We start from the raw sequence: 26,892 nt of genomic DNA, 5'->3' as shown, positions 1-26,892 counted from the left end.
CGTGGCGCTCCCAGGGCCGGCACTCACCGTACGCCATGTGTCTGGGGCTGGCGCCCTCCCCCCCCCAAGCGCTGCGCGCCCAGAGCGCGGGCGGCCAATTTGCGGCGCTCCCGGGGCTGGCGTTCACTGTGAGCCATGCGCCCAGGGCCAGCTCTGGCACCATGTATGCGCCACATGCCTGGGGCCAGGCCAGCCCCTAGTACTTGGCGGGCGCACACAAATGCCCCCGCGGGCGCCATGGTGCCCGCAGGCACCGTGTTGGGGACCACTGATCTAAGAAATAATTTCAATAATGTTTAATAAACAGAACTCTAGCTTTCCTAAAATAGCTTTTCAACAGTAGTAATCTTTATAGTATACATCAACAGTACTTTTTAACATTAATATTGCATTAGACCCTAGAGCTGGAGTGGTCAATAAAATGGTGGCGGTTCACCAGAATTAGTCCCTGGTGGAATGCCACTGCTGTGTTTACCTGTGCCTCTGTAGGTATTAGATGATCGCAGCTCTCATTGGCCACGAATTGCTGTGCATCGGGACGCTGCGTCCCACCTCTTGCATGGGCCGCAAATAGCGATTTGTGACCAACAAGAGCTGAGATTGTCTGATCCTGTGGTGTTGCAGGTAAACATAGTGGTGAGGGCCCACCAGGGCTTAACTCTGTGGACCAGATCCAGCCTGCCGGCTGGAATTTGCCCACCCCTGTCCTAGCGGTCTCAACCAGATCAGAGCTACTGCTACTGAAACACTTATAAATCCACACCAATGTGTATTGCCTATATTAAGTGATCGTGCTACTGAAATTCTTAATATCATAATGTTTTTGAAGTTAACGAACAAAACTAAATTTTAAATTGGATGGTACGTACAGTTATAATGTGATTGATAAAACCTATATTTGTTTGCTTTGTCCTCTGCAGAAAATTGTATCAACTATCAGTAGTTTAGTGATTATGTTCTGTGCTTGTAACAATACCAGAAAATGTGGCAATTGTAGAAATGCTAAATAGCTGTTTTTGTTTCAGTTTTCACCAAAAAGTTTAGCAGTTATTGGACATCTAGCGTGGTGAAAATAAGGCAAGATCAGTGTCTAAAATAGGGAAAGAACAATAAAATCATCAGTCAAGTTAGATATTTTCAGATCCTAGAATCAAGGCCAGCCTTAGTGGTGGGTCACCCAAGACACCACTGACCAGGGAACCACCCAAGGCGCTGTGATCAGGAGAGTGCAAAGCGGCATTGCAGAGGTGTGTGCTGCAGGTGTAGTACCAGACAGTGCTCCTGGCTGGCCGCGGAGGACTGCAAACTCTCACAGGTGACACATGGAGAGTGTCCAGATTTCTCCTCCTTTCTGGCTGAGGACCATGTGTAGGCAGGGAGGCGGTGACTCAGGTTCTGCTTGCCCATACACCTGGAGGGGACTGTGACGGAGGGAGTGAAGAGCAATGTGCTGTGCTTCTAGCATCAGGAGCTGCTGCTCTCCTGCCTTCCCCTTGTGCAGAATAAATCTGGACAACTGGAGAAATTATCTGAAATAGGATGTGATTCAATACAATAAATGCAAAGTATTCCACTTAGATACAACTGCTTAGGAAGAAATACTCCGGAAAGAGATCTAGGTGTCACAAGCTAGATCTAGGTGTCTCAAGCTAAGTATGAGTCAACAGTGTAACACTTACAAAAAAAGTGGTTGTTCTGGGATGTGTTAACCAAGACACAAGAAGGAATTCTTCCTCTCTGCTCTGTGCTGTTTACTCCAGCTGAGGCCTATTGTGTCCAGTTCTGGGTGCCATATTTCAGGAAAGATGTGGACAAATTAGAGAAAGTCCAGAAAAGAGCAATAAAATAATTAAAGATGCAGAAAATATGGCCCATCAGAGAAGACTGAGGAAAAAATGGGGTTTGTTTGGAAGAAGACTGAGAGGAGACCTTACAATTTTCAAGTACATAAAATGTTGTTTCAAGGAAGAGGGAGAAAAATTGTTCCCTTTAATGTCTGTCAATAGGGCAAGAAGCAGTGAGTTTAAATTCCAGCAAGAGAGATTTAGGGTAGACATTAGGAAAAAATTCCTAACTGTCACGGTAGTTGCTTGGGAAGGTTGTGGAATCCGGTCAGATAAGGGTGATGCTTATGAGTTACCAGTTAACTGGCTGCAGTGTGGGGGGCTGCTGCAGCCTAGCTGGGTCCCCTGTTCGCAGGATGCTGTTTAAGTGGTTACCGTATATTCCGGCGTACAAGACGACCTCTGATGTTAAAAAACATCCCCCAAAAATCGGGGGTCGTCTTGTACGCCGGATGCCCCGCCGCCGGAGCCCCTCCGCGGCTTTGAAAGCCTCGGGGGAAGCCGGCGGGGGGCATCCCAGGCGCGCATGGGCTGCCCCCCCGCCGGAGCCCCTCCGCGGCTTTGAAAGCCTCGGGGGAAGCCGGCGGGGGGGCATCCCAGGCGCGCATGGCGGGGCTCCGGCGGGGGGGGGGGGGGGGCAGCCCAGGCGCTCCTGGCGGCTTTGCTCCCGGTGCCTCTGGTCTGCTGGGGACCATCTCCAGCAGACCAGGGACACCGGGAGCAAAGGAGGCGGAGGGGCGCTGGGGTATAAGATGAAACCCTATCTTTTAATTAAAAAGATAGGGGGTCGTCTTATACACCCAGTCGCCCTATACGCCAGAAAATACGGTATGTAACATTTAACCAGGCCACTAATTAAATGACATTTTACATGTCTAATCATGAGTACAGGAGACTGAAGTAGAAGACCTCTCAAGGTCCTTTACACACACACACACACAATCACGGAACTGAAATGTTTGGCATAATTTTTGTATAATAACTTATGAGTACAAACAAGTGCAGATAAAACACAGTGGTAAAAATATTTAGCATTTTAAAAATTGTTTTTTGCATGTTCAATATTGAGGATTATATTCTCACCAAACAAATTTGTGTTTTTACACTTGCCCTGTATTTCACCATTCCAGTTATGCTGTTTTCTGTGAATTTAAACTGAGCGTAATTGCTCAGGTTTTTATAGAATGTGAATCATTCTGTTTATCAAGAGTCATTTGTGCCCTTCTATCTTCTGCCCTCGAAGCTGAAGTGCATCAGGAGCCCATTACCTCCTCTGTTTCCTGAGCGATGATGTAAAGCTCTTTCTCTGGCTTCTGAAATTGCTATCGTGTGCTAAGTTTCAGATTTCACCCTTGTAGCTTGGATATGGGTTGAATGCCAGTACAATTTGCTATGTTAGGGATTTGCTGCTACTCTTTGGTAACACAAGAAAATACATTAGAGACTGCATTGCGCAAAATGGTTCTGCTTCCCCACCTCCCCGGGTGCAAGAATTCTTCTAATTATTATCATTAGAACTAGGGATGTAAGCAACTAGTCGACTATCCGATCAACAAAAGCTTATTAGATAGTCAACTAGTCCCTCTATCAGAAGCAGCAAGGGGGGAGGAGAGCTGGTGCTGGGGGTAGCTGGCTTAAAAGCTATCTGCCACTCCCCCGCCCTCCCCCCCCGCACGGTCTCCACAAAGGTCAGGGGAGTAGCAGGGACCAGGCTCCTGCTCCAGTTCCTGATGCCGCAACTGTGCTTTTTAAATGTATTAAGAGCTGATTCCCAGCTCATGCTGGGTTTAAAATCTATTAAGAGCCTGCTGCACTTTAGCCTTTTAAATATATTGAGAGCCAGCAGGCTCTTAATGCATTTAAAAGGCAGAGCTGCAGCGGGTTAGCTTCTGGGGCCGGGAGCTTATCAACTAGTTGATTAGTTAGCCTATATTTAACATCCCTAATTAGAACAGAATAAACAGATCTCATTTTTAAACTAATCATAGCAAGATGGATATTTAAAATGTTTCTGCACTGGTGACCAGAGGATTTGCCTTGATTACAGTCAGACAGAGGTGCTGCGTTGCTAACGCTTAAGATTTTTTTTGTGAGTCTTGCAATATTTGGTGTTTTTTAATTAAGTTTTTTAATCTTAGCAGCTATGTGACTAAGAGAATTTCAGCTTGCTGTTGTGGGTTTTCTTTAAAAAAAAAAATCTTTGTGTGGTTGCATGTGTGCTTTCACTCTTGGTTTGTTTGCACCCCACTCAGTCAACCATTATTTTTTCCTTCAGAGGTACCTTCAGGGCAGCTCAAGCACTCTCTATGCTGCACCCTGCTTATGTCAATATATAGGCCACCATTCCTTCTTAGTGCCTGTGATGGTCACTGTCTCTACTCTTCTGGAATTTGCAAGTTCTCTCAGTGAATTGTGTTCTCTTGTATTGTAAATAATTAGTTGTTATTAAGATTATTCATATTTAGGGTTTTTAAGGCATCTCAGGGTTTTAGTTGACTCTCGGTACTGAAGAATGCCTCAGTCACACATGACTTCATGCCCTGTGTTTTCTGCAATAAGATTATGCCCATGAATGATCTATACTCAAAGTGCACTGGGGAAGTTCATATTGCGGAGCATTGTCGTTTTTTTAGGAACAGGAAACCTTGTGTGAATAAAGTTTAGCCTGACTTTACTTTCTCTCTGCTCAGGGAAGCAGCCTTCAGACCTCCCTCTGTACCACTTTGGTCTAACTCTACACTGAATGCCAGGGTGTCAGGTATGGTTAGAAACATGCTCCTTACTGAGTCCAAATATCACTTCCCATCCCTGTGGCCAAGAGGCAATAGAAGCAGAGTGCTGAAAAGAGGAGATCCCTGACACCAAAGTCTGCTTAAGCATGGGGATTGCCCAGTCACTTTCCTGCTTTGGTATCACAAAAGGTGGCATTGTTGACCCTATGCAGTTTCCATGAAGTCTGGAGCCAGAAAGACTTTCTTCCACATCTTGACACTGTCTTGGTATGACACACTGGAGGTGTTTGCAGCTGCCAGGAACCACTTGACCCTACCAGTGCACATGGGAGAACCAACAGGATTGCTACAATGCTTGGTACAGTGCTGTCTCTTTACAGCTGCAGTTCCAGGCCTGATCACTGGCCATGGCCCTGCTGGACTGGCTTGTTGTCACTAGTGCCCTGCAACTCTGCTGATACCTGCTTCATATCTGTATCCATATACATTTTGTATCCATGCAGGGCTCTACTTACTAGGGATGTAAAATCCCATTTAATTGGTTAACAGGTTAAACATGATGTTTAATCAATTAAAGGGGATGTCCCTCCCTGCTCACCATGACTGGACTGGAGCACACAACTGCCCCCGCAGGCAGGGGCTGCTCTGGCCAGCCTGTGATGTGCCAGGCCTGTCACGAACAGGGGTTACTCTGAGCAAGTAGAGCAGCCCCTATCTGCGCCGGGCGGGGAGCTGCTCCAGCCCACATCAGTTAACTGGAACCAGTAAGCATCACCTGCTTAATCTTTCATATCCCTACTACTTACTACACTTTTCCTGGAAGGTGGTTTTCCTATGTGCTGTCACTTCTGCCAGAAGGGTCTCTGAACTACATCCCCTTTGTCCAGCCTTCTGTAAGGATAAGGTATGCTTATGTATTCATCTGAGGTTTCTAAGGAAGTTTTAGATTTTCAGATGAATCAGTCAGTCTTAATACATACTTGCCTGTGTATTTTACCCCCAAACCACACACTAACAGAGACAAGCAATGGCTACACATGTTGGACATTAGACAGGCACTTGCATTCTACAGGACCAAACTGTTTCAGCAGTCTGCCCAACTGTTTGTGGCCATAGCGGATAGAATGAAAGGCTTCCAATATCCATGCAGGGAACTACATCTTGGAAAATTTCTTTATCCGGGTGTGTTTCTGCTCCAGCAAATATCTTTCCTCCAGACAAACTGACTTCCTACTCTGTAAGATCCTCAACAGGATTCCTAGTGCAGATCTCTGTCCTGCACATCTGCAAAGCAGCAAGTTGGTCATCATGCATACCTTCTCTTCCCATTATGGTGTAACTCACAGATGATGCCAAATTTCATCGAGCTGTTCTGCAGTCTGTGTGTACATGAATTCTGATCTTTCTTTCTATTTAACTGCTTGGGCGTCACCAAGAATGGAATGCACATTTGCAATCAATCAAAGAAAAGAAAAAGGTTACTAAGCTTTCTCAACTGATGTGTTGCATGTGTCCAGGCTGTGACCCTCGCTCCTGTCCCCCTGCATCAGTGTTTCTGAAAGGAAGAAACTGAGGGGGCTTGGAGTCAGCTGGACCCTTTAAACTGAGACCAGTGGTATGCCATACTAGAGTGTGCTCGAGATGCCTCATTGGGTACCACTAAGGGAAGAATTTCCAATAACTATGCAGGGTGTGCAAGCACACAGAGAATGGAATGGACACACGAAAACCATCTAGAAGAGCAACAGTTACGAAAGGTTAATAACTTTTTCCCCTATTCTCAATGGCTAAGGACCTTTGAAATATGACCACTAAAGGCTCAAAAACTGGTGGGGGCCTTGACTCATAATTTCTGAATGCTTGCGATTACCATTATTGTACATAAACGGATCTTTGTACTGGTAGCTCAGCAGTGGAAGGCTGATTTTTCCCTAAGGTATCAGTATTTCAAGCTAACCTTTTACTGCTGTTATGTTGACACACCAGTATTACGTGTAGCGTCAGCATTTCAAAGCTATGCACTTGGTACAGCTGATAGTGTCTGTTCTGAGTTGTCCCCTGTGCTATATATTCAACACTATTCATGTGGCTAACAGCTGTCCTGTCCTTTTGCAGAGGTACTGGGCAAGGATATGGTAAGTGCAAGCTTAACTGTAAATTCTCATTATCAATGTAAATATTTTTTTTATTGGTTTGTCCATACCATGGAAATGACATTTATAGCTGACATTACCAAAAAACAACCCCTTTAATCCTGGCAAGCCTGTCAATTAGATGCCCCATTTTTGTTCAAGCTGAGAAAAATGCAACAGTATGTGGAACAGGCAGGCAAGAGCTATGATTTTTTTGGAGAGATCTAGACAATCTACCTACTTTTCTTCCGCAGCACTTGGTTATTCCCAGAATCCTGTTGTTCACTTCCCAGTCTCTGAGTCTCTCTGCAGGTAAAGTGAAGAATTGTTGGCTTCTTATTGGACTTCGATTAAGTGGGGTCAGGCATCAGATGAAGTAGGTTTTATCCACAAAAGGTCATGATATAATATATTTGTTACTCTCTAAGGTGCTCATTTTTAAAATTACAGACTAATACCATTTTAAAGAGTGGTGTTTCATTTTTGTATGTATAGCTATATCTGCCTATAATATCACATGAAATTCTAATAGAAAATGACAGTTACTCATTGTGTAATCCACCCAAATGGATCTTGAAACTCCAGATGAGATGAATGATAACACATTGGAGTATGTTTAGCAAATCCCCATGCAAAACACAGCATATATAGATGGAAGGCATTGTTTCCTTTAAGGTGCACACCTGTGTGAGCATGTACCAAGAATTTGAGGCCCACCCACTTAGTCAGCAGCGCCACGCAGTGGCTGCTCAGCTATTCCAGGGCAGGGCCACATAGTGGAAGGCTGGCCCACCTCAGGATCAGCTGGGCAGCCACCATGTGGCCCTAGTTCCAGTCCTTCCCCATGGCTGGAGTTGTGGGCTGTGTGGTAGGCGGCAGCTTTTCCAGCAGCCCCATCCAAGGCCAGAGCCAGAGCTGAGTTGCAGGTGGCTGCTCTTCTGGCAGCCCCAGAGGAAAAAGCCATGGGTGGCAGCAGAGCGGTGGGAGTGGCAGAGCATAGGAGCCAGAGCCATCGGGCAGTGCAGAATGACCACCTCCAAAACCATCCTAGTCTTCCTCAATTTCATCTTCTGGGTCAGTCGGCGGGCGGGCAAGGCCTGGGCTGGCGCGCTCCTTCCACAGTGGGTGGAAGGACACCGTGCCTGCTGCAGGGCTGAGAGTCCCCATAGGCTCTTGACTGCAGGGGTGGGGCTCTGAAGATGGGGAGCTAACACTGTGCAGCTGGGGGTGAGGGTTTCTAGATGCCTGATCGGGTCAAATGTGGCTGGCATTGCACCCCCATCTAGACTGTGTCCTGCCCAGGGCGCAGAGGCTGTCTAGATGGTGAGTAATCCTGGTGCTGCCCAGGCTGTCACTGCTCACACAGCTTTCCAACATGTGAATCCTTGCATCTCCCCGCAGAGGGGAAGGACTGGAAACACACATCTGCTTTTAAATGAACTTTCTAGATTGCTTCTGGCTTACCCTGATGTGAATCCTACATCTTTCCAATTTGGGGGCACAACATGTTAGTAAATGCAGATTAATATGATAGGTAGGCGGCAGAGTGATAGGGACCTTAGAAGAAAAGCACTCCAGATAGAGGTTTCCAAGTAACCACTATTCGCTTGATCTCAGTTGTGAAGTTCTCGTGGTCTTTTTTTGCAGATCTCTATGCTGTTTGTGGTTATCTAACACCTAGCCATCTAGCTTGAAGTATATAAAAAATAATGTATTGTTGTGAGGAGGGTAGGAATGCACATTTTGTTAGAACCATATTAATGTTATAAACAAAGCAGTAATTTGCCCTTTCATTATAGTCAATATAACCAATCAGACACTGCCATAATTAAGACGTGGACAGGAAGAAAAAAGCTTATCTGTGTTAGTGAACAGTAGATGTCTCTCTGTAAGCCATGTTTTTCAGTATAGGCAGTGAGGCTATATTAACACAAAACCCAATTTCATCTTGGCCGTATCAATACAGCATAGCTAAATAAAGGAAATACAATTAGCAAACGACACATTAATGCATTTAAAGTGCAGTCTTTCCAGTTTGATGGAACTGGGAATATAGGCATTATGCAAGATTGTTGCCCTAGCTGTTCAAAAACCTCAGACTTTGGAAGGAGAAGGGATAGTTAGTGATAGAATATCAGAACATGAATAACATTGGCAGAGGATGCTATGAAGACCAGGACTTTAACAGGGTTCAAAGAAGAACTAGATAAATTCATGGAGGTTAGGTCCATCAATGGCTATTAGCCAGGATGGGTAGGAATGGTGTCCTTAGCTTCTGTTTGTCAGGGCTGGAAATGGATGACAGGAGAGGGATCACTTGATGATTCCTGTTCCGTTCACTCCCATCTGGGGCATCTGGCATTGGCTGGCCACTGTGGGCAGACAGGATATTGGGCTAGATAGACCTTTGGTCTGACCCAGTATGTCCGTTCTTATGTAGAGTCACAGATCATATGTTCATCAAAAATACTAGGTAAAGGAGCAGTGGTTTTTTATGGCTCAGTGATCTGGTATTCAACATTTGTCAGCACTTTCAAGAAATCTGGGTCTATTAATGTCACTGCCACTCATTTGTTTAAGTCTGTCTGTCTGTCTTTGTTTTGTACTGCCACTTTTCTCAAAGCAATTGCCATAGTCTTTGCATGATGATGTAAAATTCATTATTCAAACAAGAAAATAAAATAATTTGCTATCTGGTATCTGATCCTTTAAGGTGCACCTGCTTCACATTTTCTAGCTTTCCTCTGCAGTTGCGAGGAATGCAAATACAATTTTTTTAAAAGGTGAAAGCAGACATTATGATGCAAACTCTAGTTTCTAGTGAGGCTTTAGGAAATGTAATGCAAGTCTTATAATAAAAATCACAAAAGGTGGCAAGACTAGAGGAGGCAAAATGGACAGCACACCCTTGGTCTCACCATACTGATTAAAAACTGTTCTTTATCAGGGCTAGTTAACAATTTCTGAAGGAAAACTTGGCCTTTGACAGACAATCCTTTTCTGTGAAAAATATTTACTTTCCTTAAAAAAACAAACAAACAAACCAAACCCCCCCCCCCTTTTTTTTTTTTACAAGTAGAATTTTCCCCCACTGAAATTTTCAGCATTTTTTGACCAGCTCTACTTGTTATCCAGGAACAAACTAGAGCATGGGTTCCCAAACTGCGGAGGGGGGTGTGAAGAAGTTCCAGGGAAGGCGTGAGATGCTCCGGCTCTCCCTCCCCCGTTACGTTTTGCTGCCCTAGTCAATTTTTTTTTTTTTTTTTTTTTTTTTTGCTCAACAAGTTTTGCTGCTATTTTTTGGGGTGGGGTGGGCGTGAGGATTTTTCAAAAATCAAAAAGGGGGCATGATGCCGAAAAGTTTGGGAACCACTGAACTAGAGTAAAAGTTTGGTACACCCTGCTATTTTTCCCTTACCTCCATTTTTTAAAACTGTAGGAGTGAGTTTTAGGCATCATGGAAAGTGATCCAGTTCCTATTGGAACTAAGGAACATCCAAGAGGAAAGAAAGCAGCACAACATCACAGCAAAGATGTAGGAAACAAAAATCAGAATCCCTCTTATTATAATAGGTTCACCATGCACTGTAGCCCCGCCCCCCAGAGCAGCTGCACCGCAGCTCCGGCTCCAACTCCGGCAGCCGCCATCTCTCTAGCCATTCCAAAGTACTATTAACAGTTCATTTGTGTCCTGTCAGGTTCTGCCAACCTTGAGAATAGCAGCAGTTGCACTTTTCCAAGGAACCATTTCTGCCACCATTTATTACTCGTGTTGTGTAGCAGCGCAGCACAGGTCTTTAAGAAAAACAGACTATTGTTTCAAACTTTGCACAATATGTGTGTGTATGGAGGGGGGAGATGTCTTTTGACCTTATCTGTCACTGATGGCATGATACAATACATTGGCACTTAGGGTCAGCCAAAATAATAAGGATGTTTGGGTCAAAGTTCTGATTTAATAGCTCCTTTTATTCTTTGTGAGTGGGGAAAGGGCTGTTTTAGTATTATTTCTTCCATGACACCCACATATACTCTCTCTCTTCTCCCCCCCCCCCATATTTGTTAGTAACTGGTAGGTGCAATAGAGGCATACATCTGAACAAGTGCACATGACCTCAATATTGGTGCACAAGACAAAACTCACTCCGCTCATGGATGGAAAATCCTAGAGGGAATCCTGATGGAGAGTAAATGCTTTTCCTGGTGGGGCTGCTAGCCTCCTATTTACTCTTAGGCATCTTTCTCATGATCACATATTTGATCTTGGAATGGGAAAAAGGCAGCATGAGTGTTCCATTTCCCTCCCCCCCCAACCATTTCTATTCATGGTCAGTTAACTGTAACACGAAAGGGAGCAGATTATCTTTGGGAAGGGGTGAGGAGAGTGTGTTCTCAGGTTTCCCCTGCCTATAAATAAATGTATGTTCTCTATGGCAGGGGTTCCCAAACTTTTTGACACGGGGACCAGTAAATCCATTCATGAACTTTTGGAGGACCGGTAACATTCATTTGCATATTCATTAATCAAATGATGAATATTCAAATAAGTTGTTTCTGATCCTCCCAAAGTCCCCAGTGCCAGCTTTAGCAAAGCTTTTGATATGGTCACCCACAATATTCTTGCCATCAAGTTAAGGAATATGGATTGGATAAATGGAGTGTAAGACAGACAGAAAGCTGGTTAGACCAGGATTTCCCAAACTGTTTACTTTAGTTGGAACCCCCTTTTTTTTTCAGTACTGCTTTTTGCAGCCCAAAAATATAAACACATAAAAAACAAATGGAGAAAATACCAGACATATAACATGTCTAGTATTTTCTCATTAGGTACGTTTTCTTATTACTAGTATCAGTTTGTAGTTTCGAACTGCCTGGCTGCTAAATGTGCTCAGGCTGCACGAGTGTGTCTACCAGCCAGCCAGTTCGCAACTACTCGAGGGGGTGGAGGGGGCACAATAGAATCCCCAGGCCGGACTTACTCATGCTTTGCGGGGGGCAGCGCCCCGAGATCTACATATGGCCGGGTCAATCCCGCTCTCCCCCCGCTGCGCCTCTGGCCAGCCCCGCTTCCCCCAATCCCCTCCCGGACAGCCAGTTCTTCCCCGCTTCTCCTCGCAACCTCCCTTGGCCAGCCCCGCTGCCAGCATCCAGCCCTGCTTCCACTTTTCTTTCCCCCCTCCCCCCAACATCTTCCCTGGCTAGCTCCCTACCCCTGACCTTGCGCCCCCTCCTGGCAGCCCTGCTTCCACCGACCCTCGCCCTCCCAAACTCTCCCGGCCAGCTCCGATGCCCCAGGCAAGCCTTGCTTCCGGAAGCCGCTTCTCCCCTACTCCTCCCGATCTCCCAGCCTGGCCCCCGGCCACCTCTGCTTCCTCTGGCTGCCCCCTGCCCCAAATCTCCAAAGCCCTCCCTGATTCCCATGTCCAATGCTGCTTCCGGTAGCTGGCTCTCCCCTCCTCCTCCCCGCTCCTGACCTCCCCTCTGCTGGGAGCTGGGACATTGGGCTGCAGGTTATGCCCAGGCAGGCCAAGGCCTTGGCGGATCTGGTGCCACACGGGCACTCAGGGAGCCCGGAACACCCCGGCAACCATACTGAGGCCCGGTATTTTTTCAGGCCGTGGCCCATAGTTTGGGAAACACTGCTTATTATTGCAGTATCTGAGTGCCTTCCAATAGTGTCACAAGCAGCATTACTATACATCTGTCACATGTTGTTTGTTCTCTCATCCCTAGTTATGACTTCCCATTTGGAATATCACTTTTTATATATTTGAGATAAAGTGACACTGTTAATCTAAGAATCACCTTTCCTTTGGAAAGTTGTAAGATTGTAATTTAAAAATAATCGTCAAGATTACTGGAGGAAAAGGAGATTAGGAGAGCGAAGGGAGTTTTCATTTGTCTGGTTTTTTTCTGCTTCTTTCTGCATGTGCTTTTTGTGTGTGGTCATTGTTATTGTTTTGTTGTTGGCCATTTGCACCACACTTAGGCATTGATTTTATGGGGGCTCACTTGAGTACCCGTGCCCAAACTCTGCAAGGGTTTGTAATCCAGTAACAATCCCGGCACCAACACGGATGCTGAAATTGAAGAGTCAGCAGGGCAAGAGAATGCACAGAAAGAGAAGTTGTGTAAACAAGTATCTTTTGTGGCATTGCATCTCACTTAGGTTCACTCAGAAGACCGTTAGGAACAGGAGAACCAATATAGAGCTACATAGGGAAAAAATACAAACGTTTTTTCAATGAGGACAAAAGGAAGCATTATCACAAAATTTACTTTTAAAAATTAAGTCATTTTAAAAAACTCAAGTTGACAGGTCTCTTTAGCATGCTTCTATACTGGAATTGCACTTAGCTATAATTCTTAGTGTGGGTGTTCAATTTTTTGGACAGGAAAACCAGAAAAAGAAAGTAACACATATTTATGTATTGTTGTGGACTAGTAAGATCACTTTACCCATCAATGATGTAGCTCTATTAAATAATATTTTTTAATTTACTTGCTGAAATGCAGAGGTTATTTATATCTTGTTTGCACTGATTGCAAGATAAGTGGAAACTTACTTTTGTACTCGCCCTCCTTTTCTTTTTTCTTTGTTTTGGTTTTTCTGTGATCAGACACTGGGAGATGAAATTTCTTCTATGACTGTAAAGGAAGAGATAGTATGTATCCTCTTTCATAACATGTTATAGATGCTTTAAAAAAATCTGCTGTCCACACCCCCTGATTAAAATCTTCTTTTTAGAGAAACAGCTGGATAAATCCCATTTAGTAAGGAAAAACAAAACACCATTGTGATGAATTCCTCAGAGTGCAACCCTGAACTGGGGTACCACTGTACCTTCTGGGTTACCAACCTGGGCCCCCTCTGAAACTGTGACACAAGCTACAAACCTACAAGTACTGCACTTACATAGGCATCCACAGGCAGAAACACATCCAATTAAGTTATATGAATGCTTTTACCAGCTATCCACAAACCAACAATAAAGAAGCTTCAGCCAATTCCCCCACCTCCCTAGGACCCCAGAGCAGTACCATTTTGCCCTCATCAGAAACTAGGGATGTTAAATATCAGTTAATTGAATAGTTGAGTAACCTGAAGAATTCTTCTCGGTTACTCGACTATTCTATAGTCCCCGGGGGCGAGTGCTGCCGCCCCACTCCCAAGGAGTCCCGTGCCATTCTGCACTCCTGCCTCTGTAGTGTGAGGTGCAAGGCAGGAGCTGGTCTGAGAGGAGCCAGTTTAAAAGCAAGCTCTTCTCATGGACTGCACTGATACACAGGGAGCAGGGTGTGGTGGCAGGAGCCCCTATCCAGAGGGATGTCTGAGCTCCCGGACCCGGTGCAGGCCAGAACTGAGCCAGGCTGCCTGTCTGCCTAGCTGCTAATATATTTTTAAATGCAGAGCCACAACAGGGGTAGGCCCTGGACCTGTTGCAAGCCAGGACTGAGCCAAGCTGCTGGCCAGCGTGCTAAAATATTTACTGATGGGGGTGTGGAGAAATGCATGTAGTCTTATCAGTTTTTGCTTATCAGTTAATTGGTTAATCAGCTATACTATTGCATCCCTATCAGAAACCTGACCAGTTAAAGTTTTTTACCCAGTCTGCCCCTTCCTCACTCAGTATGGAGAGGATGTGTACCAGTCCTTGCAACCTGAGTAGATTTTTCGAAGTGCTTCTACCAAAATGCACTGTTTTAGGTAAAATATAAAATAGATTTATTAGCTACATAAAAATGTTAAATGAATATGAGTAATAAGCATACAGATCAAAATGGATTACCTAAGAAGTAAAAGAAAAATCACAATCTGAATTCTATGAACTAAATAGGATTTAAATCAAGCAGTCTCACCCTGATAGAAAAACTGTTTTTTCTTCAAGTGCTTGCACATTTCTGTTCCATTCAAGGTGTTTGCATATCCACATGCACTGTTATCAAAGATTTTTGCCTTCGTGGTATTGGAAGCGTTGGCTGTTGTGCTGGTATATTAGGTGTGCCGACTTCATGCCCTCTGAGTTCTTTCTTACTGCCTGTGACAGTAGGTCAGAGTGCCTAATCTTGCATTGCAAGAAAATTAGTGGTTCTTCGCATTTTCTTTGTATATACTTAGTTACCCATGAGGTTAAGCATTGGGCTAGTTTGGTAGTTAAGAGTCCTGGCTGGGACTTCACACTGGAATGGGGCACACCCCTTTCTCCCAGCTTCAAATCATGCTTGTCATGCCACATGACTGTCACATAAAAGTCATATGTGGGTCCTGCAGCTTAGCAGGCCTGGGATGGAAGTTTCCATCCTGCTGTACCCAGCTTAGCATAGCCTGGGACCGTGCAAGCCCAAACAGCAGCTGGGCGTTATCAGCTTTAAGCCATGCCTTGAGCTGGGAAACTACTGAGCCGTAAACAAGTTTGACCTTGGTCTCAGCTCATGAAAGTGATAAGAATGGCGTTGAGCCAGGTACGTGCACACCCGGTAAACAACTGTAAGTCCGTTGAGTCTCACCAGGGACCTTTAGATCTCGAATGGTGCCCTGGATCCCCCTAGCTGGAGCCACGTCCACTGTGGCCAGGTGCGAGGTGACCGGAACAGGACTCCCCGCAGCCTTAAGGGGCATAAGCATTTCTAAGTGCCTGTTGCTCGCTTTTGTGCATTGCTTTGCCTATGCTTATTGATCAGTCACTTTGCAGTAGCTGTGTAACCATCTGGCCTGTAAGAGTAGTGACGTAGTGAGATTAATAAAAGCAACTATCCCTAATTGACTCTGTCTTGAAGCGAATCCACAACCCTGTTGGGCCCTGCCCCTGTGAGTTGACAGTGACGATACTTATTAGTGAGCTGCATGACAGCTGTCTGAAGTGTTTAGAGGAGTCCCATAGAAAAGACAAGTGCAGAATCTTTTGTCCTAGAGCCTAGAAAGAGTGGGATACTTGCTTGAGGGCTCTCCTCATGGAAGCTTAACTTCATCCTACGTTAGAGCAAACTCTGAGTGGTGGCTTGTAAAGGCAAACTGCTAGCTGACCACAAGACGCTTTGTTTACCTGAGCATCCACAGGCAGCTCCCAGTGGCTATGGTATACCATTCCTGGCCAATGGGAGCTGCGGGAAGCGGTGTCTCTGTCTGCGCCATTGACCAGGAACGGTGTATCATGGCCACTGGAAGCTGGGAGCCGCCATTCCTGCAGGTGAGCAAAGTGTCTAGTGACCAGCTAGTGTATTCCCTTACAAGCCACAAGCCGGAGAATCAAAACCCCTGCAGCTAACCTGATGGGTTTTACTTTTAGTCGGATCTTGCTGGGGCGCCTTCAGAGGTTGAGATATATCGCCATTGTTTATCCATACTGAACTTTGAAAAAGTTTTTGAGTATTGCCACTAATCTAGGTAGGCAGTTAGAATACATCTGCACTGCAAGCTTCTTTCAGAATAAGCTTTTCTGGAAGATATCTTCCGGAAAAGCTTATTTTGAAATAGAGCAGCCTCTACACTACAGGGAAGCCTCAAAATTAGTCTGAGGCAGGCTCCCCTAATGTGGATATGCTATCTCAACTTAGAGCCCCAGGAGGCACTAGAGAGGAATAACTTTAGAATGGCCCTGGTGAAGAGCTATTTCGACATAGTAGCAGGGGAGCATCTACATACACCCTCTTCGGAAAAAGCTTTTTTAGAAAAAGGCTTATTTCTTGTGCAGTGAGGTTTACCACTGTTGGAAAAATCCCTCAGTGATTTTGACTTTCTGCTGAAATAATGCAATTGCAGTGTAGACGCTAGTACTGTTTTTCTGGAATAACAGCTGTTATTCCGGGAATAGCGGTGCAGTGTAGATGCATCCTTACTGTAATATTGTATGTGTTGCTTTAAAATACCCTCAAGGAGCAGATTTGACTGATGTATTCCCTGCTCCCTGGAATGTGTCTGTGAGCAACTTTTGGAAAGTCAGCTTTCTCATGCTGAATCCTGGGAATTCTGCGTATACTTAAGATATGTCTCTGAATTTTTTTGTTTCATCAAAAATTCTCTTTGCAGCATCTGTTTGGTCCCATCCCTCTGAGACTTTGGTTTGCAGGACACAAAATATTGTCAGGTTTGCTTTTTATAGTTGATTGTTCCTTTTTAAAAGGTTTAGTTTGTTCAAATTCACTGAAACATTCTGTGTCTTGTTTTGTTGGATGATTGGGGCCCGTGTGGAGCTGCCAGCTTTTTATGTGGCTAATTTTGCCCATTTAACTCCTTTTATTCCAAATATTAATCACTATATCTTTTATCTTGTCTCTTAACTATATAGTCCTTAATGTTTACAAAGTATCCTGGTACAAAAGTCTTTACATATCTTAGTTTTTTCCTCCTGTGTCTGGACTCCTGTTTCTATTTTTATATATATTATATATAGATAGATACACACTTATTTATCATACCCCTGTTTATATTTTTGGGAAATGCTTGTTTAGATGAATATAGGTTTATTTTCTGCAGTAATTATAACTAACGTATCCTTTTATGGTTTTGGCATGCTAAAATGTGAACTTTTGGCATGTTAAAATCTTGGCTTCTTGAGTTTGAAATTTACAGAGAGATTCCAAAAGATGTGCAGTGAGGTACATATACAAATTACCAAAATGGTTCTACCATTTGCTGCTTTTTGTTGAATCCTGCAAATGCATTTTTACTTTCAGCAAATGATAGATCAGTAGCGGTCTTTTTTTGGTTGGACTGTCCATTTTCTTGTCCAGCTAGGGTTGCCAGGTGTCTGGTTTTGAACTGGACAGTCCAGTATTTGAGCTTTCTGTTCAGGAAACAAATTGAGAAAATATAAATGTCCAGTATTTTCTAAATAAGATGTAATGTAGATTGTGATGTAATGTCAAGTGTGTCCGGTATTTTTGTTGAAACCATTTGGCAACCCTATGTCCAGCTAAGGTCCTTCAGCTGCTTTGCAGTGGATTGTTCCCTCAATATCAAGGCTTCCCAGTCCAGTCATGATTATCAGATGGATGGAATCAAGGGAACACACGTGGCTTGTGGCTGCAGCACTAAGCCTTCTCAACAGGGCCCCAGTTCTGAAATTTTGATTAACCTCCCCTAGCTCACATTCTCATTCTCAGCAACTGTTTAGAGGAGACTTGTACAGGCTCCCTCCCACCCCCTCATGAACCAGATGTGATGATGTATTACTGAGACTGTGTGAGTCATGATTTGGCTGTTTTTAAATCACTTGTGGCTGTGTCACAGAGCTCTAATAAGCTAAGAGTTTCAAGAAGCATGTTTGGAGAATCATTCTAAAAACTGATGATGTGAAGTTGAGCACAGAATTTCTGTACACTTTAAACTTAAGGGTGTTTTTTTAGCAAGCTCATAGGATAGGAATGACTGACTTCTTTACAGCATATCTTTTAATTGCTAAGAATATTTTTATTTCTGTAATAAGTACATTTTTGGCTCTGAGAGGTAGTTTAAAGTGTGGGGTTTTGGCTATTTTTTGATATCTGGATTTTCTTCTGTGATCAGGATTTCCTAATTATAATCTGGATAAAATGCCTGACTTGAAAGCCTTTGATACCAGGAAAGCCCACTGATTTTAGCAGCATTGTAGATGAACATGCCACACAATATTTGCTCCTACTAAAGCTGGGCAAATGAGTTAGGTGGTTGCTGGTGAGGAAGCTGTGATAAATAGTGACACTCTTACGCATAAATGAGATCTCTTAAACAAATAGTTTTTACTTTACATCTGAATTGGCAATTCAAGTTCAGTCACGTTTTAGGATTTTTCTACTAACCAGTTAGTATCAAAGCACCCCGTATAGCTATAGATATAAAAATGCAGTTTATTAGATGAATATGTAAATATACATCTAATAAGTTTTAAAATAAAATACTATGGTGGTAGATGAGTCTTTCCGTAACCAAGTCCCAAGTTTTTGCTTCTCTTTTCCTTGTTAAAAATGCGCTGACAAACACCGAAAATAGTGTAAGGAAGATGTGTGATGCAGTTCCCTGCCTTGCTTTAGATGTTATGGTTATTGGACATAGCAGGAAAAACACAGAAACCTGAACATAGATTTAGCACGTAAAGAATTGAAGGCCTTTTTAAAAGGACTCCGGTAGATAGTATGTGCCAAAAATTCAGATTTTGTGTTTGGTGCTGAGGAGGGCAAGCAGAATGTGTACAGTGTTGGAAACAATTTTTGGTTGGTATCACTGAAATCAGAATTTGGCCCTTATTTTCCTTCTTGTAATTCTTTCTCTGCAGAAAGTGAGCTGAAAGAATTTCAGCTGCTCCATCCCCAGCCATAGTTTAAAATTCGTGTAATATTCCAACTCAGAAAGTGACCTTGATGGTACCCGTTAGGTATTTTTAAGCAGTATTTTGGTTTTTCTAAAATAAAGGGACATGATCAATATAAAAATAATATTTTCTTATGTTGTCCAGGAGAAATTGAGTATGTAAGACTACAAAAATTAATGATCATGATGAGAATTTTTGGGTGGGCTTTTTTTTTTTTTTTGATTGAGGCCATTCCCTTAACTTTTATCTTATCTGTTCAGGACTGAACATAAATTAATGCAGAAATAAAACACATTTAGTAATAACTAGCACATATAAAATACATCCCCCCCCATCTAGTAGCTGATTTTACTCTTTTGACATATACAGTATAGTAAGATTTATTAAGGCATAACACAGGCGATACTGAATTCCAATTTATGTGTCTATATCACTTATGAGTTTGGGCAATACTTTTGTCATAAAAATGTTGTATACATTAGCTAGGTATTTTAGGGAATTGTGGCAAACATTAAGAAAATAAGATAGTTGAAAAGAGACTCATTTTATTATATATCAGAGGGTATAATTATGATGTTGTTTTAGAAGAAACTCAGTAATAACTTCCTTCGGTTTTTCTGCTGTTTTTTCTTTTTTATTTGTGCAAAGATTATTAAATTTCTTTGTTACACTGTCTTGTTCCAGTAAGACTACAGTAATAATAATACCTATAAACTTTACATAAAAGCAAATTAAATAAAATGGAGTCTGTTTGATGAAAGATGCTGAAGTCTGAATGTAGCGTGGATTCTAATTTTGATTTTATTGTTAGATGAATAGTACTTAAATTCCTATCTTTACTCCTGATCTTTGTAAAAAAAAATGGTATTTTGGATTGACTCCTTTTTCTTGGTGTGTTATGGCTAAATTGAACCCAGTTTCATGACCACAAGAGAAACATCACATTTTAGGATCTTTTTCATACTTTTCTCTTCATTTTTTTATACAGTGCAGATTTGGGTTTTTTTTTTTTCTGCTTTAAGAGTCTTATCCATAAAATCATTACTCCATCTGCATAGCTTTTGACATAGGTCCTTGAACTTCCTGGATTCCATAGTACAGGCAGTCCCAGACTTACGCGGATCTGACTTACGTCGGATCCGCACTTACGAACAGGGCTTTCTCGCCCCGGAGGTCGAGGTGGCGGATTGCTGCCTGCAAGCTCCGGGGCGAGAGAGCCCCGTTCGTAAGCTGCTCCCGGTGCCCCTGGTCTGCTGGAGACCGTCTCCAGCAGACCAGGGGCACCGGGACTGAAGCCGCAGCGGCTTTGCTCCCGGTGCCTGTGGTCTGCTGGGGACGGTCCCCAGCAGACCAGGGGCACCGGGACTGAAGCCGCAGCCGCGGTGGTGACCCTCGCCTCTGAGGCTTTGCCAGAGCAGAGCCTCAGAAGCGCGGCACCCCACTGCCGCTGCGGCTCTGCTCCCCGTGTCCCTGGTCTGCTGGGGGGGAGGGGCTCAGCTAGTGTGCACCTCCTCCCCCCCCCCCCCCCCCAGCAGACCAGGCTTTTGTTGTGGACCCTGGGGCAGAGCAGCTGGGGCGCTGCCGATTGGTCCTGCAGCGCCGCTCTGGGCACTACTGGACCAACCCGGCAGCACCCCAGCTGCTCTGCCCCAGGTCCTGATTCAGCCGCTGCTGGTCAGTTTCAGCATTGGCTGAATCAGGACGCCTGGGGCAGAGCAGCTGGGGTGCTGCTGGGTTGGTCCAGTAGCGCTAAGGAGTAAGGAGCGGTGCTACTGGAGCAACCCAGCAGCAGTCCAGCTGCTCTGCCCCAGGTGTCCCCAAGTCAGCCGCTGCTGAAACTGACCAGCGCTGACTACAGGAAGCCCAAGGCAGAGTTGCTCTGCCCCAGGCTTCCTGGAATCAGCTGCTGATCAGTTTCAGCAGCAGCTGACTTGGGGAGCTTGGGGTTCTTAAGTTGAATCTGTATGTAAGTCAGAATTGGCGGTCAGTTTCAGCAGGGGCTGAATCTGGACGCCAGTTCCGACTTAGGCTATGTCTAGACTGCAGGCTTCTTTCGAAAGAGGCTCTTTCGAAAGCATCTTTCGAAAGAGCCTCTTTCGAAAGAGAGCGTCTAGACTGCACGGAGAAATTTCGAAAAAGCGGCTTGCTTTTTCGAAAGAAAGCATCCAGTGAGTCTGGATGCTCTCTTTCGAAGAAGCCCTATTTACATTGAAGAACGCCTTCTTTCGAAAGAGGAACTTTCGAAAGAAGGCGTTCTTCCTCGTAAATTGAGGTTTACCGCCATCGAAAGAAAAGCTGCATTCTTTCGAATTAATTTCGAAAGAACACGGCTTGAGTCTGGACGCAGAGGAAGTTTTTTCGAAAAAAGGCTACTTTTTTCGAAAAAACCCCTGAGTCTGGACACAGCCTTATATACAGATTCAACTTAAGAACAAACCTACAGTCCCTATCTTGTACGTAACCCGGGGACTGCCTGTAATGGAAGCTCCAACTTATTCCAAGGTTTACTTTCCTATTGAAAAAAGTCATATAAACACTTGTAGCTGCCTTGTCCTGTCCCTTTTCCATTCTCTGGGCCATCAGTTGCCAGGTATGTTGTGGGTACAGAACAGATTACACTAGCATTTTACCAATGCATGTGACTTCTTGAAATCCCTGGCTAGCTGGGGCTTTAAGTGAGTGGCAAAGCTCAACGTGTCTTCCTGGTTCTCCACAATCACACTTTTTTAAAGAAGAAGTGGGATGGGGGAAATGGAGGCAAGTCCGTTTCTGGCCTAATACTAGTGAAGGGAATGGGATCTTACAAAGACTAGTGATGGGGTCGCGTGGTAGGAATCCTCAAACCATAGGCGTTCTGTTCTTCTCACCTCCCTTTAAAAAAAAAAAAATCTGCAGGGCCTAGCCTGCTGTCCACAATAGAGCTGTGCAAGGGAGTTACGTGCCTTGTGCACGTTGTCTTTTGTATTTTCTTACACAGCCCTATCAGGCATATAGGAACAATGAGAGATGGCCTGTGAATAGGGAATAGGAGTGCTGAGGAGCTGGGGGCACTTCTTTACTTAGGTTTGTAGTAAAATAAACAGTACTTTTCCCAAAGCTCAGTCACTCCCATGAGCATAAGAACATAAGGATGGCCATACTGGGTCAGACCAAAGGTCCATCTAGCCCAGTAGTGTGTTTGCCGTCAGTGGCCAGCATCAGGTGCCCCAGAGAGGGTGGACCAAAGACAATGATCAAGAGATTTGTCTCCTGTTATCCTTCTCCAGCCTCTGACAAACAGAAGCCAGGGACACCATTTCTATCCACTGGCTAATAGCCTTTTATGGACCTAACCTCCATGAAATTATCTAGCTTCTCTTTAAACTCTGTTATAGTCCTAGCCTTCACAGCCTCCTCTGGCAAGGTGTTCTACAGGTTGACTACGCGCTGTGTGAAGAAGAACTTTCTTTTATTAGTTTTAAACCTGCTACCCATTAACTTCATTTGGTGTCCTCTAGTTCTTCTATTATGGGAACTAATAAATAACTTTTCTTTATTCACCTTCTCCATACCACTAATGATTTTATATACCTCTATCATATCCCCCCTCAGTCTCCTCTTTTCTAAACTGAAAAGTCCCAGCCGCTTTAACCTCTCTTTATATGGGACCCGTTCCAAACCCCTAATCATTTTAGTTGCCCTTTTCTGAACCCTTTCTAAGGCCAAAATATCTTTTTTGAGGTGAGAAGACCACATCTGTACACAGTATTCAAGATGTGCATGTACCATTGTTTTATACAGGGGCAGTAAGCTATTCTGTGTCTTATTTTCTATCCCTTTCTTAATAATTCCTAACATCCTATTTGCCTTTTTGACCGCTGCTACACACTGTGTGGAAGTTTTCAGAGAACTGTCCACGATAACTCCAAGATCTTTTTCCTGATTTTTCGTAGTCAAATTAGCCCCCATCATACTGTACGTATAGTTGGGGTTATTTTTTCCAATGTGCATTACTTTACACTTATCCACATGAAATTTCATTTGCCATTTTTGTAGCTCTGCTACCTCCATCTGCAGAGTACTAGTTCTTGTTACCCTTGAACACTGAGCTTAACCTGGCTAGTTTTGTGGCTCCCCAGGAACTCTGATACTAACTGGAAAGATTTGGACAAACCCAGGATTCTGAAGAGAAAAACCAATACAGACTAGTTTCCAATTTTCTGTCAAAAATGTACCCCAAAAGTCTCATGCTGTTTAATTTGCAGATGGTTTTGTATGTGATAACACTTTAATGAGCTTACAATATGGAGCAACCTGAGAGTGTGGGTAAGGTTGAGCCATGTGACTTAATGGAAGCTGGTGAAAGGATTAGCTGCTTACTTCTGGTTACTTATGGGTTATGACGCTAAGCAGCAGTTGGTGGGTATGGGAGAACTGTCAGTCAGATCTCAGTAACCTCTGCCTCACCTCTGTTGTTTTTCGCATACTAGTCTCCCTCTGAACAGTGCCTCTCTGATGTCCTCTGTGTACATTTAGATATTTCTGCTTGGGGTTGCAGATGCAGGAATATGTGCAAGACAGTGGTGATATGATCCTTTCATTGTATAGATATCTTTTTTCACATGTATGCACACACACATGCAGTTCCTCCCTCCTTCTGTTCCTCCCTCCCTCACAAAAAGATTCACTTTACTTCAGAGTGAAGCTGGCTCTATTGTATAGCCCGCCAACTCAAAATGTAAAAAGGGAACATTTAATTATTCACCACCTCATACACTCGATCAGTCAACTTCTCTGTCTCAATCTCTGCAGCCTTCCTTTCACTAGGAAGAGTCTGAGCATCTATACTTACATCACAAGCAGCTCCTCACAGTGTAGCTATTTCTTGATTATTTGTTTAGGCTTGGTGTGGCCTTACTAATTCTGCTGTATGCAGACGTGTACGTGGTTTTGTGTGGGTAATAAATAAGATGCAATACCATATTGCAACTGGTGGCTGCAACATATTTGGTTTATTCCTGTAACGTTTAGGGAAGATTTTTCTGAATGGGTATTTGGTGTTACTGTTTGTTTTTAAATTTTGGTATTTATTTTTATGTAGAAATTTCAGAATTGAAATGTGTGTTTAAAATATATACACTCAGCAGGGTATTCACAGGAATAAAAATGTGACCCCTTTTGGGGTGGCATGTTCTGTGCTCCCCACTGGAGCCTCAGGGCTAGAAAAGTGTCCCATCTTCTTGTATTCAACCCTGCCACAGGACACCTGGACCAATGACTTCCTTTCCTACTGCATACCTTGTGGTTCTACTCACTGTCTGTTACTGTTGGTTAGGAGGGTTGCCACTATGTATCATTTCAGCTGCTAATTGGTGGAGGCAGAGAATAGGGTGGAATTGGAGAATGCAGGCTCCTGGAGGAGGGGAAGGATCTGATTGCTCAGTGCTGCAGCTAAGAGCACTGCCAGTATGAGGAGAAGGGGGTAGGGGGAGACAGCTTCTACTGCAGCTCTGGGGCTTAGGAGCTCACCCTTCTCCCAGGCCTGAGGAGTTCTGTGCCTCTTGCTGTTGTTGGGGGTGAGGGTACTGTGCCCCTGCTTGTGCACACCCTTGCCTGGTCAATGTTAAGCATATAGGCTGCGTCTAGACTGGCAAGTTTTTCCGCAAAAGCAGCTGCTTTTGCAGAAAAACTTGCCAGCTGTGTACACTGGCCGCTTGAATTTGCGCAAGAACACTGATGATCTAACGTAAGATTGTCAGTGTTCTTCTGCAAATACTATGCTGCTCCCGTTTGGGGGGGGAAAAGCTCTCTTGCACAAATGTATTTGCGTAAGAGGGCCAGTGTAGACAGCTAAAAACTGTTTTGCGCAAAAAAGCCCCGATGGCGAAAATGGCTATCGGGGCTTTCTTGCGCAAAACCGTGTCTAGATTGGCACAGACGCTCTTCCGCAAAAAGCACTTTTGTGCAAAAGCGTCCATGCCAATCTAGATGCTCTTTTCCGCAAATGCTTTTAACGGAAAAACTTTTAGCGTAATGTGTTCTATGGACGTTGGGAGTGATCTTCACAGCATCTCCCTGATACTTTACAGCTCTACTTTCTCCTTCATAGTAAGGATGTAAAATCTTGTTTAACAGTTAGGTTTAACTGGTCAACCACTTAAATTGGGTGGGTGGCCGCTCCAGCCCAGCCAGGCCACCGGTTAACTATTGACATCCCTACTTCATAGTGCACGTATACACACATGCACAGCTCTTGCTGAGCAGCCCTGCTTCCTTGTCTGTGCAGGATGTCTGGTAAATCAGGGAGGATTGTAGTAGATAGTGTGTGAGAATGGCAGTAACTAATAGAATTTGTCTGTTTTATTGTAGAATCCTGGCATAACTCAGTTATTTAAACCTAAATACATGGAATAATTCTTTTTTGGCTTATTTCTAGTACATTGCTTGTATGTATGAGGCTGAAAGAGGGAGTGAGTGGGTGAAATTGTCACTGTGATTATTCAGTTACAGGAACCAAAAGAAATTCATGTTTCAAAAAGGAAGCACTTCAAATTGTTTCCTTTGCAAAAATATTTTAAAAAATTATAACATTAAAATGCATAGAAATTCAGTTTTCTTTGGAAATTAATTATTTCATATTTTAGACTAAATATGATTAATATGTGGATGAGACAGCTTTTACATCTCCTTTAAGTAAAAATTTCAACAGTGTTAACTGTATAGTAGCTATTGATATCTTCATAATATGCAAGTAATTGGAAAAAAAATATTCCCCTCATTTAGAAGAGTCTCTACAGTGGTGGAGGGCAACCTGTAGTCCATGGGCCACATGCAGCTACTCATCATTGGCAGGCCACCAGACATATTATTTACCTTGGAGATACAACTACCTGCAGTTACCATTGGCTGTGGTGTGGTGTTCCCAGCCAGTAGGACTATGGAAAGTAGTACCGGACAAGCCCTTGCTGCCTGCATTGCTTCCCACAGCTCCAAATAGCTGGGAATGGCAAACCGTGGCCTGTGGAAATTGCAGGCGGCTGGATCTGTGGTAAACAACTTGTCTGGCAACTCATTAGTGCAGTGTTTCTTAAACTGTGTTCCAGGGCACACTGGTGGGCTGTGAGGCAGTCGAAGGTGTGCCGCGGAGAACAACAGAGTTCAAAATGGCTGCCCTTAAACGGGGCAGGCGACCTTTATTTTTGCTCAGTAACCTTCCCCCAATTTCCCCCCCCCCCCTTCTTCCTCTATAAAAAATCCTTGGTGTGCCTCATAAAAAAAAAAAATTATTTGGTGTACCCCGGTCTTAAAAAGTTTAAGAAACACTGCATTACTGGCTTTATCCGAATGAGCGACATGCGAGCTTGAAGTTGCCCACCATGTTTACAATTACTACTTATGTTGGTAAAACATAAAAACACAAGCCTGTGAGCAACATAAGTTGAGCTGGCATAAGCTTTATGTCAGAAACTTTCCCACCGATGCAGCTGCTGCTGTTCATTTGAGGTTGTTTAAATATGTCAAAGGGAGAGCTCTGTCCTATCAGCATAGAGAGCAGCTACACAAGAAATCTTATAGTGGCACAGCTGCATTGCTACAGCTGTGCCACTATAAGGTCTCTAGTGTAGACAAAGCCAGAAATCTTGGCAATGTTCCCTTGCAACATTGGGAACCCAAAAGGAAAAAAAATAGTAGTGAAAGTGGCTAACCTACACCCATTTTCATTGTCTTAGCTGTGCAACATCCCCACCGAAAGGAAATGGTTTTTTTTTAAGTGGGTCTCATGTTGATCAGTTTTAATATTTGGTATCATGGTGTGTGTTTTCAATATGACCGTATCCCATTAAGAAATTACTAAAAGATATGTCTGCTGCTTAACATTTCATCCTGAGTTTGACATTTGATCAATATTGCTTATGCA

At 43.8% G+C, this 26,892-nt stretch overlaps 1 protein-coding gene across 8 annotated transcripts in view; it reads left to right on the top strand.

Moving 5' to 3' along the window:
* CEP85L (centrosomal protein 85L) overlaps positions 1–26,892 on the top strand; it is a 229,318-nt gene that overhangs the window by 103,066 nt on the left and 99,360 nt on the right. Inside the window, exon 1 of one of the 8 annotated variants that reach the window (XM_075924055.1) lies at positions 5,099–6,711. The exons of the other annotated variants lie outside the window; for them this stretch is intronic. Coding sequence (XP_075780170.1) covers positions 6,660–6,711 — 52 coding nt within the window. The 5' untranslated portion in view covers positions 5,099–6,659. Of the gene's footprint in view, positions 1–5,098; positions 6,712–26,892 lie in introns of those variants that run through there. 8 annotated transcript variants of the gene reach the window in all.

Source organism: Pelodiscus sinensis, chromosome 3, assembly GCF_049634645.1.
Source record: "Pelodiscus sinensis isolate JC-2024 chromosome 3, ASM4963464v1, whole genome shotgun sequence".
Lineage (NCBI taxonomy): Eukaryota > Metazoa > Chordata > Testudines > Trionychidae > Pelodiscus > Pelodiscus sinensis.
This window is presented reverse-complemented; position numbering and strand designations above follow the sequence as displayed.